Genomic DNA, 27,195 nt, shown 5'->3' with positions numbered 1-27,195 from the left:
GTTGTTAAAAAAAGGTGCGCTCGTTCAAAACAGTTGCGTTCGATGCTTCGCTGGCTGTGCTGATTTAAATCTAGCGGTTCTTTTGTGTTTGTGTCGCAAGTTCAGTGACGCAGGTAGTGACGATTCTCTCCGGCCAATCTGTGATCAGCAGAGTTTACACGTCACGTTTTGGTAACGGAACAGTTCACTTGGAACCTCAACCGAGGTGGTACTAAAAAAAGTACCAGGTACCAGGTACCAGGTACTGTACCCAGTGGAAAACCCCCCAAAAGTGAACCGTACCGAACCGTACCGTGCCGTAACATGCAGTGGAAAAGCGCCATTAGTGCTGTGGATCGCCGGATCGGCTTTCACCGTGGACGAAGCGGAGTCCAGTCCGGGGTCGTCACATGTGGTTGCTGCTCCTTCGTCGAATCCGCCGGCCGCGCCGTTCTCAAGCCCGCCGCCTCTGCTCACTCTAGCCCGGCCTCAGCTCACGCTAGGCCGCCGTGTGTTTCGTTGTGAAAGCGAAACTACTTTGTTTGGTCTTCCAAAAGAGGACACGACTAGAAATCAGTGGTTAAGTTGTATTTACAACACTGTTCCAGAACAGTTCAACCCAAATATTCAGATGTGTGCAGCGCATTTTATGGAGGACTGTTTCCTGATCCTCGGAGAGTAGACTACAATGCCGGCTGCTCTGACTCACAGTCTCAAAATCGACGCGTTTCAAAAAGGCGGGGCATTGAGGAGAAACAATAATGTACAGTATGTGGAAAATAATGTGTTTTTTTAACTTTAAACCGCATAAACACATTTCATTACACCAAATACACAAAATAATGTTCTTTTTAGCAGCATCATATAACCCCTTTAAATATCTCTGTGACCCCCAATCTGTCAGCCCAATAGGTACTGCATATCACTTTTAGCCAAACACAACTGTAGTAGAAGTTAAATCACGGAACCTGTAGATAGGTTATTTTATGCCCTGCTTACAACCCAAAAGAGAAAGATAGAAATCTCAGATAAATTAAGTGTATTCAGGCGTGACCGTATAGATTTAGCAACAAACCTTACCCTGAGGTATAAACTAAAATACAAAGTATCTCACGTGACAAATTAGGAAATTAAAACTAGAGAACAGACGAAGTAGATAAAATAGTACTGTTATTAACATGCAGTTCCCATGAAAACGGTATAGGCCTACTTGCTACCAACTCAATTACCAACTCAACTCAACTCAAATTAAAAATTTATAAATACTTTAAAATACAAGAAAGTATAAACCATTATAATGTTTACAAACAACTTTTAAATATAAACGATGAAAAACAGATATTAATAAATAAATCAGTTTACAAATTAAACTTTTCACTCACCCATCTCCGACCACCACACACTTTATTGCTTGCATTTTCCGATACTTTTGACAAACTTTTGCCGTCTGCCGCTGTAAAACAACGGTGAAGGAACTAACTTGTAATACAGGAAACAAATGAGCTACTTCAGTGTCTCTCTCTCTCTCTCTCTCTCTCTCTCTCTCTCTAATCTGCGCAGTGCGCACTCGCTCATATGGCTGTGACAGTTTTGGACGTGTCTGTGTAGTGTCGAACTATATGAGGAAGTATTCAACTTTTAAGTGGAAGACACGAACGCGCTCTATATCAATGCGTTACATGCATTAGAGTCCACAAGAGGGCAATGTCGAATCATCAGTGAGAGTGCCCATTTAAAGTGCACTTAGTAACATGTCCCTCAAAGAAAAAAAAAGTTTTAGGACTAAAGAACTCAGTAATACTTACATATGCTATTGTCAAACTAATGTGCACTAACATGTAATGAAGTTTCCAGTCATATCAGTAACCTAATGTAAACCATATAACATATCCTACTCGTTTTTCATTTCTGTAATGGCATTGGTAACTGAAAACCTGCTTTTGTGTGATTCATGCTTAAACTGCTAAGTAGGCTACATAATGACTACTAAACGTTAAATATACAGAGAAAGAAAGAAAGAAAGATGGGACCTTTAGAGTAGTTTATTGACAAATTAGAATTGATCATAATTGACTATTTATTAGCCTACCAAACAATTTTGTAGTTTTTTTTTTTTAAATTGTGGGAGGAAGATTCTCATGTATTTGTCAGTGCATTCTCTGAATTGAAATGTGATAAAAATCGAATTGACATTTGTGAAAGAAAAGAAAATTGTGAAATGGAGAGGAAACGCTGAGGAAAGCAGTTCTCAGAGCTCAGCTGCCATTCATTGCCGTGACGTCACCCTCCTCGCGCAAGAGCACAGCGCTTCTTCATCAATTAAAGCGCAGTTCACGTTTACATTCGTACTGTACGACTCCGACTACCTGCTCACTGAGTTACACATATGAAGGTATGCGTTTCCACCACTTTCCATTGCTTTGAAAAAACTTTGCTTTGCCTGCATTTGTATCGTTTCTTATTGTAAGACAGAAGTTTTACATCCTTATGCCTCCATAACCTCTTATGTCTAGGTTGTTGCTGGGATTACTATTATTTTTTTTATCGTATTAAAAATTATTTAAATATATATGCCTATATATCTGTATGCTGAAAAACTGACATCATCAAGATATTGAAGGAACTAACTTGTAATACAGGAAACAAATGAGCTACTTCAGTGTCTCTCTCTCTCTCTCTCTCTCTCTCTCTCTCTCTAATCTGCGCACTCGCTCATGTGGTTGTGACAGTTTTGGACGTCGAACTATGTGAGGAAGTATTACACTTTTAAGTGGAAGACATGAACGCGCTTTACATCAGTGCGTTATATGCATTATAGTCCACAAGGGGGCAATATCGAATCATCATTGAAAGTGCCGATAGTGCACTTAGTAATGTTTACCTAAAAAAAAACAAAAAAGTTTTAGCCCTAAATATCTTAGCAATACTTGAAACACGCTGTCAAAATAATGGGTACTAATATTTAATAAAGTTTCCAGTCATATATTCCATTTTCCAGCTTATAATCCATATCTTTTTTTTTTTTTCCATTTCTACAGTGGCACTGGTAACTGAAGCCTTTGCTTTTGTGTGATTATGCGTCCACTGGCAAGTACAGGATGACTACTAAACGATGGATAAAGAAAGAAAGAAAGAAAGAAAGAAAGAAAGAAAGAAAGACTGGACCTTCAGAGTAGTTCATTGACAATTTAGAATTTGTTAAAATTGAATAGCCTATTTATTAGTTAGGACTATTTTTATTGGCTTTTTTTTTAACAGTGGGGAGGAGGATTCTCATTTATTTGTCAGTGGATTCTCTGAATTGAAATGTGATCAAATCTAATTGACTTTTGTGAAAGAAAGAAAAAACTGTGAAACGGTGAGGAAACGATGAGGAAGTAAGTTCTCAGAGCTCAGCTGTCATTCATGGCCGTGACGTCACCCTCCTCGCGCAAGAACTCAGCGCTTCTTCATCAATTAAAGCGCAGTTCACGTTTACATTCGTACTGTACGACGCCGAGTACCTGCTCACTGAGTTACACTTATGAAGGTATGCGTTTTCAACACTTTCCTTGGCTTTTGAAAAAACTTTGCATTGCCTTTGTATCGTTACTTTATAATTTATTTCCTTAGTGTTAGAAAGAAATTTTACGTCCATTTACGTCCATAACCTCTCACCAGTCGTGGTATTCGCTTTTAAGAGGTTTGTTTTGTTACTTATGTCTTGTTTTGCGTCTGTTAGTTTATTGCTGGGGTTATTTTTTATATCATATTAAATTAGTTTTAAGAATATTAGCCTATATATCTGTATGCTGAAAAACTGGCATCATCAAGACATTATCATAATGTTTTAGTCATTTTAATACAGTCTATTATCTAATATAGCCTAGTACTCCCAGATTTAACATTTCTCTTGGTCTGTGCACTGACTCTGAGTCTGATCTTCCTGTTTTACTGCAGTCTCCCTGCAGCACATCCAGCATGGGAACCCAAAGAAAGGACAGCTTCCTCTGGGGGAAAGGTATGTTCCTCCTTAATCATTTTCTTAAGGTTTGAGACTGCTGTATAAGTTCTGTCTCTGAGCTGAACCGTGAATAATGGACTTTAAAGGCAAAATATTCCATTGCATCTGGGACACCTGTGATATCACCTTCATCCATACTTGCACACTGGACTGTAAAGGCCTACAGTGTATGTGTGCTATTAAAGAAACATAAATTAGTTTTAAAAATAAAGATATTATTTAAAATTTGGATAGCTTTTAAACTGTAAATGCAAACAGACTTAATGACACTTTACGGTAAAATCATATGCTGTTCCATAGCATAGTCACTGTGGTAAATATTTTTTATAAATATTTTGATTGATTGCATCCACAGAAATTTCAGTGTTGTGTAAATGCAACCACTAATATGCCAAAATACATCCTATGTGGGGAAGTTCTCCAAAACTGAGGTAGCAGAGATATATTTAGCTGAGAAATTTGGGCTGTGTTTGCACAGTTTTCTCTTTTTTGCAATTCCTTTTCTGCTTGAGTGTGAGATCAGGCATCTGATGTGAGACTGTTGCTAACTGTTGATATATATGCCATCTTCAGCACCTTCAGCTTTCAATTCAAATGACAAGAGGCAGACTGACGTCCATAAGCATGTGATTCTAGATGATATTCAGGTATATGGCTTTATTCAGTGTCATTCTGCATATAGTATCGTACATAACGATAAAGGCTTTTAAGCAAATAAATACCATTTTCTGCCAGAAAAATGCCTTGCAAACCGTTGTGAAGCAAATGATGCAGCATTTGTAAACTATATGTCATCAAATGTAGACAAAGCTTTGGCGGATCAATTTCTCCACTCTTGCAGAAACTCAGGCTGGAGATCGAAAACATGATGACAGAAATTCAAACGATGGAGGCCGATGATGAGAAGTGAGTAGCCTATTCACCGCTATCACTCAGAGTTACCATAGCAACTAGAAAAAGAATCGATAAACCCAGTATTTGGACATTTCCTACATAATATTTTCGCTGTGTGTAGTTTCTTTCTGTGTTGCACTGCTCTTTATGACAGGGTTTAATCATTGTGGTCATTTTCATATCCACTTTCATAATGTTCACATATGTCACTTGGGTTTATAGCATTTGTTGTTTAGATTAAGATTAGAATGTCTAATAAAATGGCCTCTTTACTTATAGCAATCTCTATCCATGTCTCCCAAAACTGAACACACAAAATGTGAATTCCTAGAGCCAAGCATGTAACAGTAGATTAGGATCTCAAACTTAATGTGCATTCCATAGTCACTGGTCAGCAAAAGTTGCTTTGAGTATTTTAGTATTTTACGTAACAATACATGCCTATACGTGCTTGCATGTGCATTAGAAGCTGCAGTATCTTCCTTGAATTGAATTCTGCCATGAATGCACAGTTAACATTTGCAGGTTCAGGTTTTTTGCACATCACGAAACACTATCGTTGAGCGTGGGCTTGTATCTATTTCCTGTTTCTTGATATCAATTTTACGAGAAGAGCTTTAGCTCTAGATGTGACGTTGCTAATTTTACGCGTGGACATGCTAGAAAAGGATGAGTTACGTTTATTTGCATCAGCCACTACACATTCACTTTATGATTTACCTGAATCAACACTATACTGTTATAACATGCTAGAACGGTCCTCATTTTTGTCATAATAATGTCATTTTTTAAAATTGTCCTCTAGTAAAAATGTTATGAAGAACAAGAGAATCCAGTGTGGAAAAAAGAAGTTTAACATGGACCCAGAAAAGGTATGAACAATGAATCATTTGAGTTGCATGCAGCACAAAGCAACGTAATGCAACAGCTTCACAACTACGAGGAGATTTAGCTAAACTAGGTTAAAGGAAGAAGGGGTGGAAAGAGACAGAGAAAGAGAGATAGAACCACATCCTGTGTTTCTGTAGAACAAGTGAGCTGAAGCCGCACTGCATTTTCCGAGTAGCTTGGTATACATGGTCAGTAAAAACAACAACTGCTTTACCCGTCCAGTTTTGATCATTTTTCACAAAAGCCCCCCCCCCTAATATGAAACCTGCTTATAAAAGAGAATGCATGTGCATTTCACTGATAAAAAATGCAGTTGATGTAGCTATTAGACCAACAGCAAATCATACGTCATGATCTGTATCTTATATCCTGTTTGTTAATGAATGTTTGGTAACAGTAGTGCCAATGGTCTGTGGTAATTTCATTGAGGTTAATTGTGTGTATTTCCAGGGTATCCAGTACCTAGTAGACAATGACCTTTTGGAGTGGAAACCAGAGGCTGTGGCAGAGTTCCTCTATAAAGAAGAAGGCCTCAATAAAACAGCTATTGGCAACTTTTTAGGAGAAAGGTATGAGGATGAGGAGGAGGATGTTTTTGTGGCCCATACTCCTTGTGGGTTTGATATAGAAAAAGAGTTGATTCCTATTTGTATCCACAGGGAGGAGATCCACCTTCAGATCCTGCAGGCCTTTGTTGACCTTCATGAGTTCTCAAATCTAAATCTGGTTCAGGCTTTAAGGTGAGTGGAGATCCTCATCTTCCTGTTTCATATGTCATTCTATCATATTCAGACTATATATATATATATATTTTTTTTTTTTCAATTTTGGGCGAATCTGTGATTGTTTGATTGTGGACATAGGCAGTTCTTGTGGAGTTTCCGTCTACCTGGTGAGGCTCAGAAGATCGACCGCATGATGGAGGCCTTTGCTCTGCGGTACTGCACCTGTAACGCTGGGGTTTTTCAGTCCACAGGTAGATTACCTTTGCATTTGGAGGATAGGTTTTGTGTTTGACTGCCAAAAGAAAGAAAACATCAAAATTCAACAGACATTTAGAAACCAAAATGGTTGTTTTTCCTTATCCAGCCTGTGTCTTGTTAATAATTGTTTGGGCCTAAAATGTTGTTTGGCCTATATATCTCAGTGTTTGACTTTCAAGGCATTAATATCTAGGTCCTGAAGTAAAAGTAGTTGAGAACCATTGCTATAGACTACTTACATGTACACATTTGAAAGCGTGTGTATTCGTCTGTGTTGCAGACACCTGTTACATCCTTTCCTTCGCTATCATCATGCTCAATACAAGTTTGCACAACCCCAATGTGAAAGACAAGACCACACTAGAACGTTTCATCAGTATGAACAGAGGAATCAACCATGGAGAAGATCTTCCTGATGAACTACTGGAGGTGAGAGAGGTCATAGGGTCATTTTCCAAGTTTACCAAACCAAATACTCACATATTGTTCAAAAGTTTGGGTTAGAATGAGTTTGCATGCTTTTATTCAGCAAGGATGCAAAAAATGCATCAAATTTGACAAAAAAAGTCATTTAGAATGTGACAAAAGAAGTTAAATAAAATCCTGTTCTTTTGAATGTTCTACAATCACAGTTTACACAACAATATTAAGCAGCACAACTGTTTTTGACTGATAATAATAATAAGAAATGATTCTTGGACAACAAATCAGCATATTAGAATGATTTCTAAAGGATCACGTGACACTGAAGACTGGAGTAATGACTGCTTAAAAGTCAGCTTTGCCATCACAGGAATGAATTATATTTTGATCAGTTAAACATTTTCAAGGAAGACATAATTATATTATTATTTTTAGTTATTATTTTACAGCCATTTTTTTTACATTTGTTTTTTTTTCCCCATTCATTGAACATGTTTGTATATTTGAACGTTTGATAATCCATTGTTGGAGTCATGATTTTGTCTTATACAATGATCAAGTGTTCATTTCTCATTTTTTGACACATCCTGTAGAAACTTTATGAGAGCATTAAGAACGAACCCTTTAAGATCCCAGAAGATGACGGCAATGATCTCACTCACACCTTCTTTAATCCTGACCGAGAGGGCTGGCTTCTGAAAGAAGGTTTGTTACTCTTGTGTACTGTTAAGTGTTGTACATATCATGATAACATAGGAACCAGTACCCAGCTTACACATATATATATTCCTAGAACATTTTTCTAGTGTTTCTATTAAGTTTTGAAAATGTTCTCTGAATATTCAAAACGTCCTTTTTAAAATGTTTAAAAACATTGTTTTACTTGATTATGCCATCGCTAAGGAAACTTTCCATTTTTAATTTTGCAAACATTATACTTTTGAATTTTTTTTCTGAACAGTCTGAAACAAGTAGTATCATTTAAAAAATGTTTCAGGAAAAAAAAGTTCCATGTCAGATGCACAAATGTGACCCTGGAGCACAAAACCAGTCTTAAGTCGCTGGGGTATGTTTGTAGCAATAGCCAACAATACATTGTATGGGTCAAAATGATCGATTTTTCTTTTATGCCAAAAATGATTAGGATATTAAGTAAAGATCACAAAAATCATTAGGATATTAAGTAAAGATCATGTTCCATGAAGATATTTTGTAAATGTCCTACCGTAAATATATCAAAGCTTAATTTTTGATTAGTAATATGCAATGCTACGAACTTCATTTGGACAACTTTAAAGGCTATTTTCTCAATATTTAGATTTTTTTGCACCCTCAGATTCCAGATTTTCAAATAGTTGTATCTTGGCCAAATATTGTCCTGTCCTAACAAACCATACATCAATGGAAAGCTTATTTATTCAGCTTTCAGATGATGTATAAATCTCAATTTTGAGAAATTTACACTTATGACTGGTTTTGTGGTCCAGGGTCACTAATAATGTTTTTGTGCTAACTTTTTAAGAACATTATTAAAGACCAGACAACTTTAAATGAACGTTCAATTAACATTACTGGAAAAAAGTTAGTTCATAACTTGGACTGAACTTGTGAGAAAGTTAACCAAAAGTTCTGAGAATGTTCCTAGTTAGCTTGGAAGCTAACTATTGGTTATAAACAATTCGATTGGTCCAAACAGTGAAATAGCCCAGTGCAGCTCAGCCAATCAGGTTAGAGGACTGGAACTAACTGTTATGTATCTGTTCTTTTCTGTTATCTTTATTTATCTAAATGTTACTAACAATTCTGGTTAATCCATAGGTGGCAGAATAAAGACCTGGAAGCGGAGGTGGTTTATTTTGACTGATGGCTGTCTCTACTATTTCCAATATACCACTGTTAGTACTCTACCTTTACAAAAATATCAAGTTCGCTGAAACAAAACACACTAAAATCAGTTTAAAATGATCGTGTTTCCTATTTAAATAGGAATATTACAAGTGAGATCATTCAAAGGCAATCTTTCCCCTCTCTAGGACCAAGAACCAAAAGGAATCATCCCGCTAGAGAACTTAAGTGTTAGAGAAGTGGAGGATGCACACAAACAGGTACTTTTACCATGTTTTTTCTATTCCACCTCATTTATTATCACTGATCCAAATAGATAGTGTTTCTCTAGACTCTATTGCACCTGCTTCTTTATGGTTCTTTTAGTCAGCGCTGAGTGATAGCTGTACATCTGTCAGCACAGTCTAGATTTGCTTTGATGAAACCCTGCTCAGATCCTGATTTCTGTTTTTCTTTCTTTCTTTCTGAGTCAGCATCTCGTAATACAGAGTGACATTTAAAAGTTTGTGATATAACATGGTATTGTAACCGTGGAATGTAACCTTTTGAAAATGACAGCATATGCATTTTCTCTTTTAAAACATGTGCGTTCAGTTCTGTTTGGAGTTGTTCAGCCCTCATCGTAAAGGAGAGACGATAAAGGCATGTAAAACAGAGACAGATGGCAGAGTTGTGATAGGCAAACATCACTCCTACAGACTCAGTGCTGCTTCTGTAGAGGAGCGTGCGGACTGGATCCAGGCCATCAGGTACCAGACAGCACAGTATACGTGATTCATTCAGTTGAACAATTAAAAATAAACAGGCTTGATTTTAATATCATTTGCGATTTCTGAATGGCACACAACCCTAGTTCGAACGCCAGCAAACAAGACGTGACATCCAGTGTTTACAAATGAAATTCAAACCACATCAAAATGAGGTTTGAAATCCAGATATTTTTGGAATCCATGATTTGAAGTGATGATTTTTCTTGTCTTTTGGGACTTCACTCGTTTCATACAAAGAGCACTTTCTGAAATGGTGTCTCTTTTTTCTCATGTAACATACTATGACATTCACTATGTAGTGAATAGTGAATAAGTGAACAAGTCAACTGTTTTAGACCTCACTAAAAAGAGGAAAGGAAAAAGTTCCGTTTTTCTATTATGCTAATGCTTACATTGTTTCAATAGCAATCGTATTATTAAAAGTTTATTTATATAGAACATTTCATACATAGTGGTAAATTAAAGTGCTTTACACACTAATGATTTAAACCTTCCTCTGTGCTTTTACCTACGTTTGGTGTGAAAAATTACCGGCCTTTTAAAAATTGCTTGTAAATCTCTCATTATGCTATATTATCACTGAATCTTGAATCCAATCTTTTTGATAGGACAGTGTTTTGACAGGTTATTTATGTCTTTTAGGAAGTGATACAGTAGACTGTATGCCTCATTGATCTTGTTATATCCTGTGTAAGCAAAGTCAGTCTAATTTCTCATTTTTAGTCTAATTTAGTCAAATATATCTTGTTTTTTTTTTTTAGAGAAAGGAATCCTCTCTGGGTCAAAATGACCAGAACAAAACATGACGATTAAAAAAGAAAGAAAGAAAATATAAAAAAATCAAGAAAATATGAGAGACAAGTATGATACAGACACTAAGATATTGATGGCAAGATAACAATACGTTTTCATGAGTTCATCAATGTGTTTTTGTGGGTCATGGGAAAGAGGAAGTCAAGTATGTTTAGAAATGTGCACACACTTAGTCATACATTAACAATCAAATTAAAATATATATGTTTGCATTGACAGAGGAACTGAGAATAAAAAAAACTGCATCTGAGTCTAACTGTTTCCTCTCTTGTTCTTAGAGCTTGCATCACAAAAGACCCTTTCTATGACCTGGTATCTGCACGCAAGAAGAAGATCATCAGCCACACTGAACAACACGACTGAAGCTGACTGATGAACTGAGGGGATCGGATCGTTTCAACAGTTGCACACAGACTGAAGTAGCCAAAGGGACGATGATGGTTACAGTGGACTGAATGAGCTGGAAATGATGAATGAGGTTCTCAGGGTGCTAAATCTCTCTCTCTCTCTCTCTCTCTCTCTCTCAGCACTCAGAGGTCACCGCTGCTGTGTGTGCAGCCTCAGGGTTGGCTTACACGGTGGTGTTGTGGTCAGGCTTTCTGTGAAAAAATAGTTTCCTATTTATTTAACGCTTACGAGAAATGCCTTGGAAAGATTTTATTTGTAAAATATTGGGAAATATCCATGTCTAAACATGAAACAGTTTGTATAGTGTTCCTGGAAACTGTAGGATTTTTCTGCTCCTGTTTAAGTGAGAGCTTCATTTTATTTTCAATGAAAAACATTTAAATTAAGCTACATTTCAAAGCATTTAATACGGTATTTGTGTTTTGACGCACAATTTGGCTGTTTTTTTTTATTTGTATCATTCCATTTGACTAGCACGCATTTATCATTTTATTATCATAGGATTTGTAAAAATCAAATTAATATGTCTGTCTTGTAAATATTGCGACGCCAGTTAGCATTAACATTGATCAGGTTGAAATTGTCCTTATTCTGTACATAATAAATGACTTATTTAATGAATGTACCATTATTTGATTATAAGCGTTTGTCATTTCAGGTAATTCCTAAAACTTTTGAATACATAAGACCATGTTATTAAAATATAATGATTGCGCACTGGGATTCTCTAATTAAAGGTCTTTACAAAATAAGCCTCGTTTTCACCAAGTAATGCATACATTTGTCCAGCAGAGGGCACTGTTGGTCAAGCTTCATAATCCCTGCAGCGTATGTAGCCTATATATCAGGGGTGGCGAACTCCGGTCCTGGAGAGCCGAAGCCCTGCAGAGTTCAGCTCCAACCCTAATAAAAACTCACCTGCCTGTAGCTTCCTAGTAACCCTTCAGACCTTGATTAGCTTGTTCAGGTGTGTTTGATTAGGGTTGAAGCAAAACTCTGCAGGGCTGCGGCTCTCCAGGACCGACGTTCGCCACCCCTGCTATATATTTATAAGTGTACAGTACATACACTGGAGGGATTATGAAGATGGACTTTAATATCAATTACATAAAATAAAATTAGGATATTTGGGACTTTCCCACCAATAATTTCAATGGCAGAAAGTATACCTGAAGTTTTTTTTTATACCAGCTTTTCGAGCCTGGAACATGAGAAACATTTGAAATGAAGCTGTAGTCTATTGAAAAAAGTTGCACATTTGCTTCTTTTGCTACATCTATACTGCACTACTTGTGGTCTACAAAAGCACACTCCCCTCTTCCTGTGCATCATTTCCTTTATCTCTGCCAATTCGCTCGCCATCTCTTCAACCATTTCTGTTATTTCCCTGGCAAGACTAAAGAGTCTGGCTCAAGGTCATGCAGGTCACTGGTTTAACGTACATGCTTTAGCAACACACATCATATTACTCTTAGCAAACAAGGAAAGGCAAATGTCACACCCATGTTAGCCTAACAGATCTGTTGACGTGTCTCTGATGATGTCAGCCTGGTCAGTTACTGTGGATGTCATCTTAAGCACAGCTTAGTTTTATGTTGTCTAATACAGCTACAATTCAACACAATATTGCATTATCCATCAACTCAATACTGACCATTCAGCCTGTCCATGAATCACCTGAGAGGTGTTCAGATAATGCAGGTCATGTTTTCAGTGGTCTTTTGAACTTGGGCAACACTGAGAGATGACTGTCAAAAGGTGGCCTAATTTACCATACATTTTTTAATAAACTCTAAACTAACAGTTCATCTTTTTTCAAAGGACTTAAACCCAAAACTTTTGAGTTCGGGAGAAAAATAAAATCAGAAATATACCACAAATGTTCAGTACATTATCAAGCACTTCGTTTTTCCTATATATTTTCTTTTCCAAGAAGTTTCTGCATTCAAAGAATTCGGCATGATACTAGTTTTTCTATAGTTGTCATTTTCTAAGCGTACCAAAACCCATAACGACATTTGACCGCTCACATCTACAGTAATAATAAACCTGATAAATTGTGTAAAAGCAACTGTTTAACCTGATTAAACTAACATTTGGCAAATTAGGCTTATTGTCTTTTCTTCAAGGCAGTTTTATACAGTGCAAGATCACATCTTCTGGAGTTAAATGAAAAGAAATAAGAAGCAACAATATATTTAAGGCCACAGCTTTTTATTTATTGGCACTCTAGATCTAAAAATCAGTTGCATAACATCTATTATTTCCAAGTGCCATTAGTTCACACAGAACACGTTTTAGCCTTCCACTGTGCTGCATTGTAATTGATTTTTTATGTAAACATGCAAAACAGATGTCTGCTTTTTATTATAAAACCCCCTCAAGATGTTCTTATACATTCCACTGTTTTGTTATGCATCTTTAAATCAAGAATGTGTTCTGTGTGAATTCTTAAAGACACAGTACAGAAATGTATATTTATAAAGTAATAAAAGTGTACAAATGATTCCATGTACACATAAAGCCATTAATTTTACATTGCTGGACTGCTTTTTTTGTTGTTGAACAAAATGATTTAAAAGTCACTTTCAAACCAAGCAGCTCGAACACCAATGCAGCGATTTCATGGGACCAAATTAAATCTGTGTGGGGAACCTTTTCCCCCTCAAGCAAAACTCTCAATATTACAGATTCATATTGAAATGATTGGATTTCGCCTGGGAAATTTTGCTGAGCAATGGTAAATGTGACCGCACCTCAACGGTAACTGATCAGGCTTGTTTTCATCTGTCATCAGTCAGCTTTGCTATGGAGCTTTTCCCTCCTTCCTTTATGACTCTGAGGGAGCCACATGCTCGAGGCTTGGGTAAGTGCAACTGATTAGGCCTGGGTAAATATGCAGGGCAAAGATCTGCTGAACAGGAAATATGTGTAGCATGCTACATCTTCACTCTTACATTCAAAGCTCTCTGCAGTCCACCTCTGTAACTGGCAGGAGGTCACATGATCACAGAAAGCGCACTACAGTTCAGTAATTTTTTTTTTCTGACACCAGCTCCTCGCAGCGTCAGCAGCATTTTGGAGGTTGTTCAAACAACCTCACTTCCCTTTAAAAACACAGCACCAATACTTAGGGTTGTTTGCTCTGCCTTTCAAGAAATGCCGGAAGGAAGAGCGCTGCTTTTTAGAACCAAACAGCGAAGGTTTCTTCCCATCGCCCTTACCATCCTCTGTCCCATCTGGGGATGAAGGGGACTGTGGACGTACACTGTCCCCATTGGTGTAGATTAATTTTTCCATGTTGTTCACAGAGGCATGGTCAACATAGTCTCTCAGCTTAGAAAGATCCTGCAGGGAGCCAGTCACACCTAGACTGTTGCCAACGACTAAAGAGTACTTAGGATTATGGTATTTATGTGCAGGCACCTTTAGGCCGGCCTGTTTGGAGTCCCCTACAGAGATCTGGAAGCGTGACATGGATACAGGAACTGTGAGTTTGTTGGGTTCCGCTGGCGTTTTCAGCACAGGAACTGGCAGGGCCGGCTTACTGATGTGAAACTCACGATACAGGTCCACTTTATCAGACACAGCATACAGCTCTCTGAAGTCATTGTCGAAGAAGTCAACAACCTGTCCTGACATCACAGTGATTGTGTTGCGGTTCATCCTAGAGGAACTCCACGTAAAACTATAAAGATGGGAAGTGTACAGTAAATGTATTGATTAAAGATTGAACAAACGTACCACAATGGTGGACAAAACTACAAGATGTACTGTTTGGTCTGTATACGAACCTGTATGATCCAAACATCACTTTCTCTCCATCTACCAACATGTACTTGGAGCACAGCGATCCTGGCAGACGACCAAAGGACAGTGGCATGCCAGAACCTCTCACGGTTCGCACACGCAGGTTCTGAAAGAGCAGAAAGAGAGAAAACAATGTTTAAAGCTGTGTGTACACTGCATCATTTTTTGCTGTGGAGTGTAAATCTATTGCACAACATGTAAAATACTGTTTTAGTCATTCTGAAATGCCTGAGCTTTTCATCAAAATGATTTTATGACGTCGGCACCGATAGCATTGCTTTACGGGCGTCCTCCTGAGTTCGAATCCTGGCTTGAGGACCTTTCCCGATCCCACCCCCTCTCTCTCTCTCCCACTTCGCTTCCCGTCACTTCTACACTGTCCTATACTAATAAAAAGTAAAAAAAAACAAAAAAAACACCAAAAATAAATATTAAAAACATGATTTTGTAAAACTACTAATGAACAGTCTCACATAATTTCGTTCAATAACATCAGGCATCCGAATGCAAGATAACATTTCGTCTGTGCACTCAGAGGTGCAAGCAATTTATTATGTAGGAAAAAAGTTACAGGCTTCTCTAGTTGCAGTAACTTTTTTATCAATGATGCTTTGTGACAGTTTCAAAGGAACTGAAATTTTTGGGTCCATCTAGTTAAATAATTACAGTATGAGGAAACAAGAGGTCAGCAACTGGTGACATTGGGGCATGTGAGAGAAAATGTTTTATTATTTAGCATTGCATTTAAGTTATGAACAAAATTACCACAGGTCTGCTCTGAAGAATAAAGAAAGATCTCTTTTAGGGGCCGTTCACATATCGCATCTTTTGCGCGCTCAAGTTCGTTATCCAGACACAACTGACTCCAGACTTCCAGACAAGATTTTTTTAATGGAAAACAATTGCCAACATTAGCTCAAGGGCTTGCTTCCCGCGGTATCATTTCAATTATGCGTGTAAATGAGGATGTCAAAACAGACACGATCCGGTTAAAACACCCAGTCATTCGTGACCAAAGTCTTAGCTAAGATCTAGATCATACTGTTTGACATACAGTAAAAGATGCACAGTCTGCTATAACCTTTAACAAAGATCTGGCTTGTACCACAAAAAGGTCATTAAAGGGCAGTTAAGGCCCATTTACACTAAAGAGAACTATCTATCTATTAAAACTAATGGTTTTAATAATTGTTCTAGTTCTATGAAAATAGTGTCCATATGACAGCTGTAACGATAATAACACAGCAGAACGATTTAATTGGTATAACTTTCAGAATGATTTTTTTCCTGTTTATGAAAAATAAAACATTGACAGACAGTCAAAATTCACTGACTTTAAAGAGCTTGCATGCTAAAAGCAGCAGACAACAAAACTGCCATGCTTATAATAAATGTATTGTTATCGTCTGTGAGTGTGGATGATATAGCTACTGTTATCTTTATAGTTATTGTTCTTGGCATGAACAGTATAAAGTGGCAAATCTGGATTTTACAAAAGGCACGAGGTGTCAGAGCAACACACCTGACATGGGCAAATATCCAAGGTGAAGTCGGTAGTGAGAGGTTAATAAAAAAAATCCTTGCACACGGGTGTGGCGATTTCATCTGCACACTGAGGACTCAAAAGAAAGGAATACTGTAGCGACAAAAGGACTTTGAGTACAAGGCTGGCATGGATGAGGAAAAAGCAGAAGCGTGAGAGATTAGAGCACTCCACAACTCTCCTAAACAAGATCAAGTTGCCTTTTTTCTTAGTTCTGTTGAAATCTGCAGATCCTCTTTCAGGAAATAACAATGCTGAATTATCCAACTCTATTGCTCAGTGTAAAGTGTCAGATGAAAAGCCCTAGTGTCCTATATAAAACAATCCACATAGATAAGGCTCATTGGCAGTGTATCTTAGGGAGATCGGCAGTATTTGGGGCAGTCTTGCGGAAAGCACTGGGTTTCATTCTACAGCGTGGTTATGTGTGTGCACAGCAGACCAGGAAGTCAGTTGAACCCTGTGGCAACAGCTCCAGAATCAACCAGAGTTTCAAGTTCACACAGATCCCTTAAAGGTCAGCTGACAGTCTGTTAACATGTGCATTTGTGAGTGATATGGTAAGTCACGTGTTCTTTTTGACTTCTTTTCCAGCAAAGCCTGATAAGGCACGGCTGACTATTGCTAACATACACACATTATGATGTTTTGATAACACGTGTCTTCACTTTAACTAGCATTGTGTGATCACACACAGGGAGTTAAGAATAAAAGGGCAACATTTTGGTTCACTAATGGCTAGTGTTAAGGAATAAAAATTGAATTGGGTTGAAGAACAGACACTGATTTTTGCTTCCCAACCTGGAAGAAGGTAAAAGTTTACATAGTGTTGTTAAGATTACAATTGTTTGTCTTTAAACTCCATTTACTCAACGGTCAAGTTTACCAGAATTTCCTTGCAATTTTATAAGAAATAACAATAAAATTAATTGTAAAAATTATATATATAGTAAAATATATAAAATTATAGTATTTATATATACAATTTATTTTATTGTTTTGTAATTTGGTGTAAAATAGGACCCTGACATATATTATAATTAATTTCAATTTCAATTAATCACATTGAAAATGAAGTCTGTTACCAAAATATTTTGCAATGTGACATTATTTAAAGGCAAATACTGATCTCCAATTTGCATTGTCACAAGGCATCCTTTACGGATTCTTTTTTGCTAAGAACCAGACATTTAAGAATTTTTTTTGTATTAAAATCATAAATGATAACCTGTACCACAAATACTACTATGATGCATAAATATTTAAAAAATTTGTATTTTTTTTATTATGGTAATGAGAATAGATCTTCTCTTTTTTTGCATTATTTTAATAATAATTTGAGGGAAATGTGCTTAACTATCAAAAGAATGCCACAAAATAATTGCCCTAAAACTGGCTTCATTTTTTTTTAATGCAAAACACAATTTCTTGTGTATCAACCAATTGTTATCACTCACCCTCAGGTGCTGCACAGAAATCTGCAGCCTGCTGTTCATGTCCAGGAAGTGCGGCAAGCCGTGCTCCTCCAGCAGCAAGTACACAGCCACCCCCCTCTTACTCGCAGCATCTAACAGATCCTGCAGGATCAGTAGGTCCGTCAACAGGTCCATGACCACCGCAACCAGCTGAAAACCAAGTGAAACCAAACCGTGGTTAAAGCTTAGCAAATTCACTTAGTTTATCATTACATCTGCTTTGAGGGGAGTATGAGCCACATTGGGCATTTCTCTTTTCTTGCACTGCGACAAAGTCTAGTTTGTGTCAGTTTGAGTGAACACGTGAAATCACATACAGAACACAGAGCAGATACACTCCAGCAGACACATTAGCAATGAAAAAGTCCAAACTCAACATGAGTCACAAGCTATTTATGAAACAAAGCAGTCAATCTGGGTTAAATCAAGTTGCCTTTTTTCTTAGTTCTGTTGAAATCTGCAGATCCTCTTTCAGGAAATAACAATGCTGAATTATCCAACTCTATTGCTCAGTGTAAAGTGTCAGATGAAAAGCCCTAGTGTCCTATATAAAACAATCCACATAGATAAGGCTCATTGGCAGTGTATCTTAGGGAGATCGGCAGTATTTGGGGCAGTCTTGCGGAAAGCACTGGGTTTCATTCTACAGCGTGGTTATGTGTGTGCACAGCAGACCAGGAAGTCAGTTGAACCCTGTGGCAACAGCTGCAGAATCAACCAGAGTTTCAAGTTCACACAGATCCCTTAAAGGTCAGCTGACAGTCTGTTAACATGTGCATTTGTGAGTGATATGGTAAGTCACGTGTTCTTTTTGACTTCTTTTCCAGCAAAGCCTGATAAGGCACGTCTGACTATTGCTAACATTCACACATTATGATGTTTTGATAACACGTGTCTTCACTTTAACTAGCATTGTGTGATCACACACAGGGAGTTAAGAATAAAAGGGCAACATTTTGGTTCACTAATGGCTAGTGTTAAGGAATAAAAATTGAATTGGGTTGAAGAACAGACACTGATTTTTGCTTCCCAACCTGGAAGAAGGTAAAAGTTTACATAGTGTTGTTAAGATTACAATTGTTTGTCTTTAAACTCCATTTACTCAACGGTCAAGTTTACCAGAATTTCCTTGCAATTTTATAAGAAATAACAATAAAATTAATTGTAAAAATTATATATATAGTAAAATATATAAAATTATAGTATTTATATATACAATTTATTTTATTGTTTTGTAATTTGGTGTAAAATAGGACCCTGACATATATTATCATTAATTTCAATTTCAATTAATCACATTGAAAATGAAGTCTGTTACCAAAATATTTTGCAATGTGACATTATTTAAAGGCAAATACTGATCTCCAATTTGCATTGTCACAAGGCATCCTTTACGGATTCTTTTTTGCTAAGAACCAGACATTTAAGAATTTTTTTTGTATTAAAATCATAAATGATAACCTGTACCACAAATACTACTATGATGCATAAATATTTAAAAAATTTGTATTTTTTTTATTATGGTAATGAGAATAGATCTTCTCTTTTTTTGCATTATTTTAATAATAATTTGAGGGAAATGTGCTTAACTATCAAAAGAATGCCACAAAATAATTGCCCTAAAACTGGCTTCATTTTTTTTTAATGCAAAACACAATTTCTTGTGTATCAACCAATTGTTATCACTCACCCTCAGGTGCTGCACAGAAATCTGCAGCCTGCTGTTCATGTCCAGGAAGTGCGGCAAGCCGTGCTCCTCCAGCAGCAAGTACACAGCCACCCCCCTCTTACTCGCAGCATCTAACAGATCCTGCAGGATCAGTAGGTCCGTCAACAGGTCCATGACCACCGCAACCAGCTGAAAACCAAGTGAAACCAAACCGTGGTTAAAGCTTAGCAAATTCACTTAGTTTATCATTACATCTGCTTTGAGGGGAGTATGAGCCACATTGGGCATTTCTCTTTTCTTGCACTGCGACAAAGTCTAGTTTGTGTCAGTTTGAGTGAACACGTGAAATCACATACAGAACACAGAGCAGATACACTCCAGCAGACACATTAGCAATGAAAAAGTCCAAACTCAACATGAGTCACAAGCTATTTATGAAACAAAGCAGTCAATCTGGGTTAAAGGACACGTATGTGTTATACATAAACCACACACCACAGCATTTTAACAAATAAAATGCAAACTAGGTCAGCATAAAACTCATAATGACGTGGAAAAACAAGTTTAAATTTATTGGGTCAATTCAAAGCTTGTTTAAGGTAAAGGTTAGGCCCCAATCCCTTCTTCATCCTCACCGACTCGCATGTCAAAGCTATGTAAATAAGAAGGAAACTATTTGCATTAAAGAGAAAACACAGATAACAGCTGAACAGGAGTGTCACAGGTTGAATTACTTTTGATAACACAGATTCAGTTCTTTTGCTAAAGCTGAAAATATTTGAAAATTACATGTTTTATTGATTGTAAACTATTCTTTAATAACATTTTTAAGCTTTTTTCACAAGTTACAGTACAAGGAAATGCTATTTTAACATGTTCAGACATGCATGTTTCTATCAGTTCCTCAAGAGGAGGCCGCCATCTGCTTCAGATGAACACATGACATCAAAGACACGAGCGTCAGGATCGACCTGGATAATATCTAAATACAACGTCCTGTGGACATAGTCTAATGCTAACATTGACACCTGATTTCCTGAAACTAAAACTAATAGTCAGCAATCGGCTTTGAACTTTTTAAGGCACATCTAAATATCATCCAACTAAAGACTACGGGACAGTAACTCAATAAGTGTACTCAGAATGTGAAGAGTATAAAATAACATTGCCATAAATGTGCATATAATGTCTGGTCTTCTAATACTCTATAGCAAGAATATTACAAAAGGTGTGCTTGAAAATGAATAGTAAAATCAGTTTATTGTAGTGTTTATTGAGTTGCTGTATGAATGTAAATCGACATCAGTGTAACTACAAAACTAAACAAAACAAGAGCAGCACCTGCCAGAACATAATTAACTTCAAGTGTCAAGTGCATTTGAATAAGTTTCACCGCAGCCCACCAACAAATAAGTCTTACGGGTGTACTTATGGCGCAAAGAGATGTGACGACAGTGTGACAACCAGAACACAGAAGTAAAATGTTTGTGTATTTACAATAAAATTAACCAGCTATATATTATACTGTATTAATTTTGCTGTTACAAACAGAGACGGCCCATTAAAATCAGGTCCAAAGATTGTAATGATCTGTTGAGTATTATTATCTCATTGTGTTCGGGATGTATGACAGATTTACAAGGCATTTGTGAGAGGAAACAGAACTAAATTGTAAGTTACAAAGAAATGTAGTAGTTCTTGAGTTAACACTTTTCATGAATGTTTTTACAGCTTTTGTATTTATTGAGGGTTATGTACATTGAGTGAAGGCAGCTGAAATGCTTTGTACCTAAAGTGTGTCATTATAACTTATCACTGTTAAGGAAGTCACACTGTGTGTGTAAACCCGGTAACAAAACGGTATGACTTGAGGGCTCCGGCAGTATGATTGACAAGGCACTTACAGACAAAACCCAAGGCTACATGAGGGTGATTTCCTGACTGATTATTACTTCACTCTTTTTACTAAAACTCATTCACAATGACACACATTATATAGTACAAAAGGTTAGAGATATTTCTATACATACTACCTGATTTTACCAATGGCTAGATACCTCTGTTTTGTGTTTTTAGGGGAAATTGGTCTTTATGAGAATATCTTTTCTTTTTAATCGTTCTTAATATATTATGCTAATAAAAATTCCATCATTAGATTAGATTAAGTTCATTATCGTTTTGCAGTATCTATTTATTTATTTAGGCTTTTCATTTAAAGTTCAAATGAATGTTTCTGTTTCATATCATTTTGTATGACTAAAGATCAATGTTTAGTCAGGGTGACAAACATATTTACTAGACACAAGTACCTTATGAGACACAGACTCATAGTATTTATACCAGCAGTAACATTTCATATTTCAGTTACCACTACACTTTTAAAAATTAAGGTTCTTTATTGGCATCAATGGTTCTATGGAGAACCTTGAACATCCGTGGAACCTTTCAAATGCAGAAAAGATTCTTTATAGTCAAAAAAGGTACTTTAGATTTTTAAAATGTTCTTCAAAATGGTTCTTCTAGGAACTGTTCACTGAAACGTTCTTTTGTAAATATTCTTTCTTTGCGTGAACATTTGGGCGGCGTTATGCAAATCTTCCCACATAGTGAGGTAGATATGTGGGGGCGTGTTAGAACGAGCCGTTTTAGGTAGGTGTGGCTGACTCTTAACTTTTATAAAGAATATCTCTTTGGATTTGAGACTTTAGTCTTTGCAACTTTACAGATCTTCTTTATGCACCAAGAGCTTGTATCACTTCAAAGAGAAAGGAAAAATTGAAATCGCATCATATGACCACTTTAAGAGTGTAGTTACCTTACTAGTTACATTTTAGTAGAAACAATGTATTTAGTATCCAATTGCTACTAGGAAAACTAGATATTGAGAATCTCCTGGAAATGGACTAGTAACTAAGTACTAATACCTCAAGAACAGTTACTAGTAAAACTTGAATAGCTACCAGCAACAAATGATAATACACATAAGTTAGAAATAGCCTACATTGCCAATAGTAGGCTAACAATGGGATAGCTACTTGTTGGGATACTATTGATGCTATTACTAGTATATAATGCATAGGTACTGATGACTAATTGAACAGATATAGGTCACTAAGTAGCCTACTAATGACTAATGAATAGTTAGGAAATTTCATTAGTCACTAGTTATTACTATTCGTTAGTCATTATTATTGGAATACTTGTTTTTTTCACTAGTAATTAAAAAAAATAGTATATTAAAAAATAAAGTATTTTCGTTTGGAATAAATGGTAGACCGCCATGGTCGCTTACCTTTGTGGATTCTTGAATGAGTCTGCGGACCACCTCTTTAATATGCGGACTGTTGGATTTTGGTGGGTGGGTGTAAACCGACACCCGAGTTACCCCTTTGTAATGGCCGTTGCTGGGCCAACCGATGTCCAGCGGAGGGATCTCTGTATCAGACATGGTCGGCCAGTAGGTTGAGTGCACACCTGAGTCTTCACTCGTATCATGCGGCGACCGTGAGCAGCAGGTGTCCGAGTCGCTGTCATATTCCTGGAAGGTGTCCCGCATCAATTTGATTTCCCTTGCGGAGAGAAAGTCTTTAACACTATCCTCTTTGAGACGCATCTTGAACGCGCCATCCCCGTTCTTTAAGAGCTGCTCGAGCGCGGCCCGCTGCTCCTCGCTGTAATAAAACTCCGGTTTGGACTCCGGTATTTTCACGTTAACATGTTCATCGTCCATGCATACTAGCTGAGACTCAGCCATGACAGCTGTGCTCCCGGAAACAACGGTTCACCTGTGTGGCTCCAGACAAACCGCTCAGCACACCTTTACCTGTTTGAGTGGTTGGCTGAGGTGTTTCTGAGCTAGAATAAAGACAATTAGTGGGCGGAGCTTCGATAGCGTGGTAGGCGGGGCTTCAGCGCTCTGTATGAAGGTTCTTGTGAATTGACATGACGACACTTGTTTAATTTAAAATAAACACGGATGAAACCGTCACGGTAGTTTCCTTGACTGACGCCAACTTTTTGTTTCTTTACCAAAAAAGTAAATACAAGAATATAACTACCACCAAAAAAAGCTTAAAAAACAATAATAGGCCTAATAATAGGCTAATAAATAAAAAAATATATATTTTTTTACCCTTACGAAAATTAACCATGCTTTTACTACAAATAAAACAAAACAAAAAAAACATGGTTACTATAGTTAAACCATGGTAACCACAAATTAACTCTGGTTTTGCTACACTATAGTTTAACCATGGTATTTGTAGTAAAACTGTTGTTATACAAATGTAAATCAATGCGCCAGAAAACCACGGTTTCTACACTTTTACTACAATAAAACAATGGTTAATTTTCGTAATATTCTGTTATCGTTTACCTGCAACTTTATTTCCTCCGTGGAACACGGAAAATAGAAATAAAGTTCTACAGGTTTGAAACAACATGACAGTAATTAAATTATGACAGAATTAGGTTGAACTATCTCTTTGAAAAGATCACTTGACTTATATTTGAAAGCAGAAAGATTTATTCAAGTCCGCTGTTATTACCATATTTGCCATCCGTATTTTCCATCTTGTATAACAAAACAATAATCATATCTCTTCTGCCTGTGCCTATTTTGACAAATCACTTCTTAATACAAAAATGGGTACAGTAACATAAAAACTTTGCTTACTGTAACACTGTATCTTGTGTTAGTGTGTCCTACTGAAGATCTTAAAATATAAACATGAACTGAGGGGTCACTGTAAGGGCTATGTACTGTATAATTCAGTAATTCATATAAGGGAAATGTCTAGTCATTAGGAGAATTTGACACATAAGAGAAATAGTATAGTTCTTTCTTCGTACCATAAAAATTATGTATAAAAAAAAAAGATTATGTATATGAAAAAGAGAAGCAACAAAGAGCTTCATGAGTCTTTTTCTCACTTCTCCTCAACAGTTCTGCAGCCAGTTTTATAAAAGTAATTTGAAAATAATCGACCAGTCCGTACATTATTGACAGGCATTTAGTAAGCGAGTGATGGATTTGACTCTTAGCATAGTGATTCCACACCTCTGAGCAATCAGAAGACTTCAGATCTGTTCTGTGTAATTGGCAGGGAACAGACCAGTCCTGCCACGCAATCGACCTTTCCACCATGATGCATCAGAACGGTCCAGTACTTCAATGATTTCACCGGAACTGAAGCCCAACTCGTCAGCTTCCTCTGCTGTGAAGTCATACATTGCTCTCACCTGTATGGTTGACCTCTAAAACACACACACACCCAATGAAACGTCAATATAATAAAAGGTACTAATATCCTTCTGAACTTTGTTCCTTAATGTTCCTAAATCATTTTGTAATACCGAGGATATGAAAGTAAAATCTGCATTTTACTAATTTTACTAATGTATATGGATAAACTACCAATAAATATGGGTAAATAAATAACGTGTATAGCCATTTAAAGGTGCAGTGTGTAATTTCTGTGCATTATGAAAGAGAATTGCAAAAAAAATTGCAAACAAGTTTCTCGAACACCTCTTACATTCTATTGGCTGGACAAACAGATAGTCCTGCCCCCAAACTCATGCCATTGGTTGGTTCATTCAAGTCCTCTTTTGACGCTCATATTTATGAGTTGGCAAGTCGTAATTATGATGTCAGGTGCATTCAAGTCACTTGTCGGAGCAAGATTATTATTTTTTTTAAACTCTACAACTACAAAATAATGAATAAAGATTGTGCATCAGTGTGTTTTTGCTTTTTTCTGATTTTATTCAATTTATGAGGTTGCTGTAAACTGAATTGTTATATATTCTATTGTAATCGTATTTATATACAATCGTATTTTGTAGATACAACTTAGATAGTTTTATTGTAAATGACAAAAATAAATAAATTAATAACTTAATTCATTTCAACAAATTTACAGTCATTACAGACGCTGCATGTCTATAATTTTTTGGCTGCGTCTATGGCATCCGATAGGCTTTCTCACTGACACGTCCCCAACTCAGAAACTCAGAGTTTCTCAATCGTAATTATGACTTTGTGATGGTGCTCATGTGCGATCAACTTTTCCAACGTGACTTGAACGCACAATAAGATAGGATAGTAAAGTATTTTAACATTGCAAAATATTACACACATCACCTTTAAAAAAAGTTCACACAAGACTTAAATAAAGTCTAGAGACAGATGTCTGTATGTTAATGCACTGTGTGTGTATTGTCTGTCTCAGAAGATCAAAGTATCTGTTTCTTTTATCCTTACAAAACCGATTAATTTATATATAATTACTAGTGGATGCACTATACACTTTTATTATTTAGAAGGTGACCAATAATCTGTGACCAATATTTTATATGTAGATTGATTTCTCCTCTCTCAACTGTTTCTCAAGCGCGCTCTCTCATCACTGCTGCTGCGTGATTGTGACGCATCACCACAACACTACGGAGACCCGAGGAAAAACTGGGATTAAAGTCCAAAACCTGACTTGAAATAACCTAACAAATCAATCGGGGCTAAAGCGTTTCCATTAAAGACCATTTAAATTCACGCAATCTCACTAATTTGTGCATGTTTATTCTTAAACCGACCTTAATGTCGATCATGGATCAAATCGATCCATCATGACAAACAGCGAATATATCTGTACTGTTTAATGCATTTGAGACGTTGTGTTTTCCTCAGTGCATAACTGACATTTCACAGGTATATTTTTCATCTGTAAATGTTAGAAAGTCATGCAAACATATTCATTTCGCTGTCAGGAGTGGGCGAGGAACGCGAGAGAGAGGCATGCGCGCTAAACAGACTGAGCGCAATTGAATAGAAGCGCAATAATTATATAAACATACATTTTGCTAAAAAAAAATTGTTTTTGGACATTAAATGTGTCTTTTGTAGAATTTTAAACCTACATATAAAGTGTATTTTTATGATAGCAGTAACTGTAAGTGGACTTGTAATATTTGGTCCCTCTAAGCGAGATCCCAATTCGTCGGTCATCCGACGTGACGTCTCCGTTCCCTCCTTCAGGGAACGAGGGTTACATACGTAACCGAGACGTTTCTTATAGCAGTTAAAATGTAGTCATTTTCTTTAGTGTTTATTTTCATTTTTAATTCAGTGATTTTAACTTTTCATTTAGTTATTTTAATGCTTTAAAGAGCAATTTTAGATTGTAATGTTCTAATGTTCTGCTATCTGTTCTGCAAACTATAAAAGGTACAGCTGTAATAAAACCAGAGAGAAAGGCTGCATGGCTAGAAACTGTAAAAAAAGGCAAATAATAGTATGTGAAACAGTGGTAATATCATTGGATTGCTATTGGTCAGTGTTAGAGGAGCTTAGCTTAGCCTGACAGTTAGCCTGCTTCAGACCAGGTTAGTTTCCCAGCATAAATTGCCACAGTGACTAAACTTAATCTAGGTCTATGTTAAATTTGCTTTATGGAACCAAATCATTTGACAATGAGTCAGACTATCTGAAACGAATCGAAATCGGATCGCACTGCATCGTAACAGGGGTGAATCGTATCGCATCGCATCGGTAGCTGCTTCATATGTATTTTTAATGTATCGTATCGTTGGCTATGCATCGAGAAGCGTATCGTATCGGCCTCAGTCATGGAGATGCACATCCCTACTACACACACACACACACACACACACACACACACACACACACAC

At 36.8% G+C, this 27,195-nt stretch overlaps 4 protein-coding genes across 5 annotated transcripts in view; 1 reads left to right on the top strand and 3 right to left on the bottom strand.

Annotated features, from left to right (window-relative positions):
* The window catches only part of LOC107733870 (ras-related C3 botulinum toxin substrate 2-like), a 23,921-nt gene extending 22,249 nt beyond the window's left edge, over positions 1–1,672 (bottom strand). Inside the window, exon 1 of the mRNA XM_016545700.1 lies at positions 1,362–1,672. Within this exon, the coding sequence (XP_016401186.1) occupies positions 1,362–1,396 (35 nt within the window). The 5' untranslated portion in view covers positions 1,397–1,672. The remainder of the gene's footprint in view (positions 1–1,361) is intronic.
* A 1,745-nt stretch (positions 1,673–3,417) lies between these two features.
* LOC107733836 (cytohesin-3-like) lies at positions 3,418–11,550 on the top strand. Of its 2 annotated transcripts, XM_016545639.1 has the most exons (14): positions 3,418–3,508; positions 3,919–3,979; positions 4,556–4,629; positions 4,824–4,888; positions 5,682–5,748; positions 6,218–6,336; positions 6,427–6,507; positions 6,631–6,743; positions 7,031–7,179; positions 7,767–7,878; positions 8,992–9,068; positions 9,207–9,278; positions 9,613–9,767; positions 10,880–11,550. In XM_016545639.1, exons 1-14 carry the CDS (start codon positions 3,503–3,505, stop codon positions 10,962–10,964), a joined length of 1,236 nt encoding a protein of 411 aa, XP_016401125.1. In that variant the 5' UTR covers positions 3,418–3,502; the 3' UTR covers positions 10,965–11,550. The 2 variants fall into 2 exon arrangements, with proteins under 2 accessions (XP_016401125.1, XP_016401126.1); XM_016545640.1 differs by lacking the exons at positions 3,418–3,508; positions 3,919–3,979 and having other exon boundaries at positions 4,557–4,629; positions 4,787–4,888.
* Positions 11,551–14,108: 2,558 nt separating this feature from the next.
* Positions 14,109–23,559, bottom strand: LOC107733829 (protein FAM83F-like). The gene is made up of 4 exons (XM_016545630.1): positions 22,799–23,559; positions 19,528–19,695; positions 14,804–14,925; positions 14,109–14,697 (listed from the first exon to the last, which is right to left on the bottom strand). Exons 1-4 carry the CDS (start codon positions 23,258–23,260, stop codon positions 14,109–14,111), a joined length of 1,341 nt encoding a protein of 446 aa, XP_016401116.1. The 5' UTR covers positions 23,261–23,559.
* A 454-nt stretch (positions 23,560–24,013) lies between these two features.
* The window catches only part of LOC107733828 (GRB2-related adapter protein 2-like), an 11,731-nt gene continuing 8,549 nt past the window's right edge, over positions 24,014–27,195 (bottom strand). Inside the window, exon 7 of the mRNA XM_016545629.1 lies at positions 24,014–24,762. Coding sequence (XP_016401115.1) covers positions 24,586–24,762 — 177 coding nt within the window. The 3' untranslated portion in view covers positions 24,014–24,585. The remainder of the gene's footprint in view (positions 24,763–27,195) is intronic.

This window comes from Sinocyclocheilus rhinocerous, unplaced genomic scaffold (assembly GCF_001515625.1).
Source record: "Sinocyclocheilus rhinocerous isolate Xijiao unplaced genomic scaffold, SAMN03320098_v1.1 scaffold189, whole genome shotgun sequence".
Taxonomy (NCBI): Eukaryota; Metazoa; Chordata; class Actinopteri; order Cypriniformes; family Cyprinidae; genus Sinocyclocheilus; species Sinocyclocheilus rhinocerous.
The sequence above is the reverse complement of the archived record's forward strand: the minus strand, read 5'-3'. Positions and strand labels throughout refer to the sequence as shown.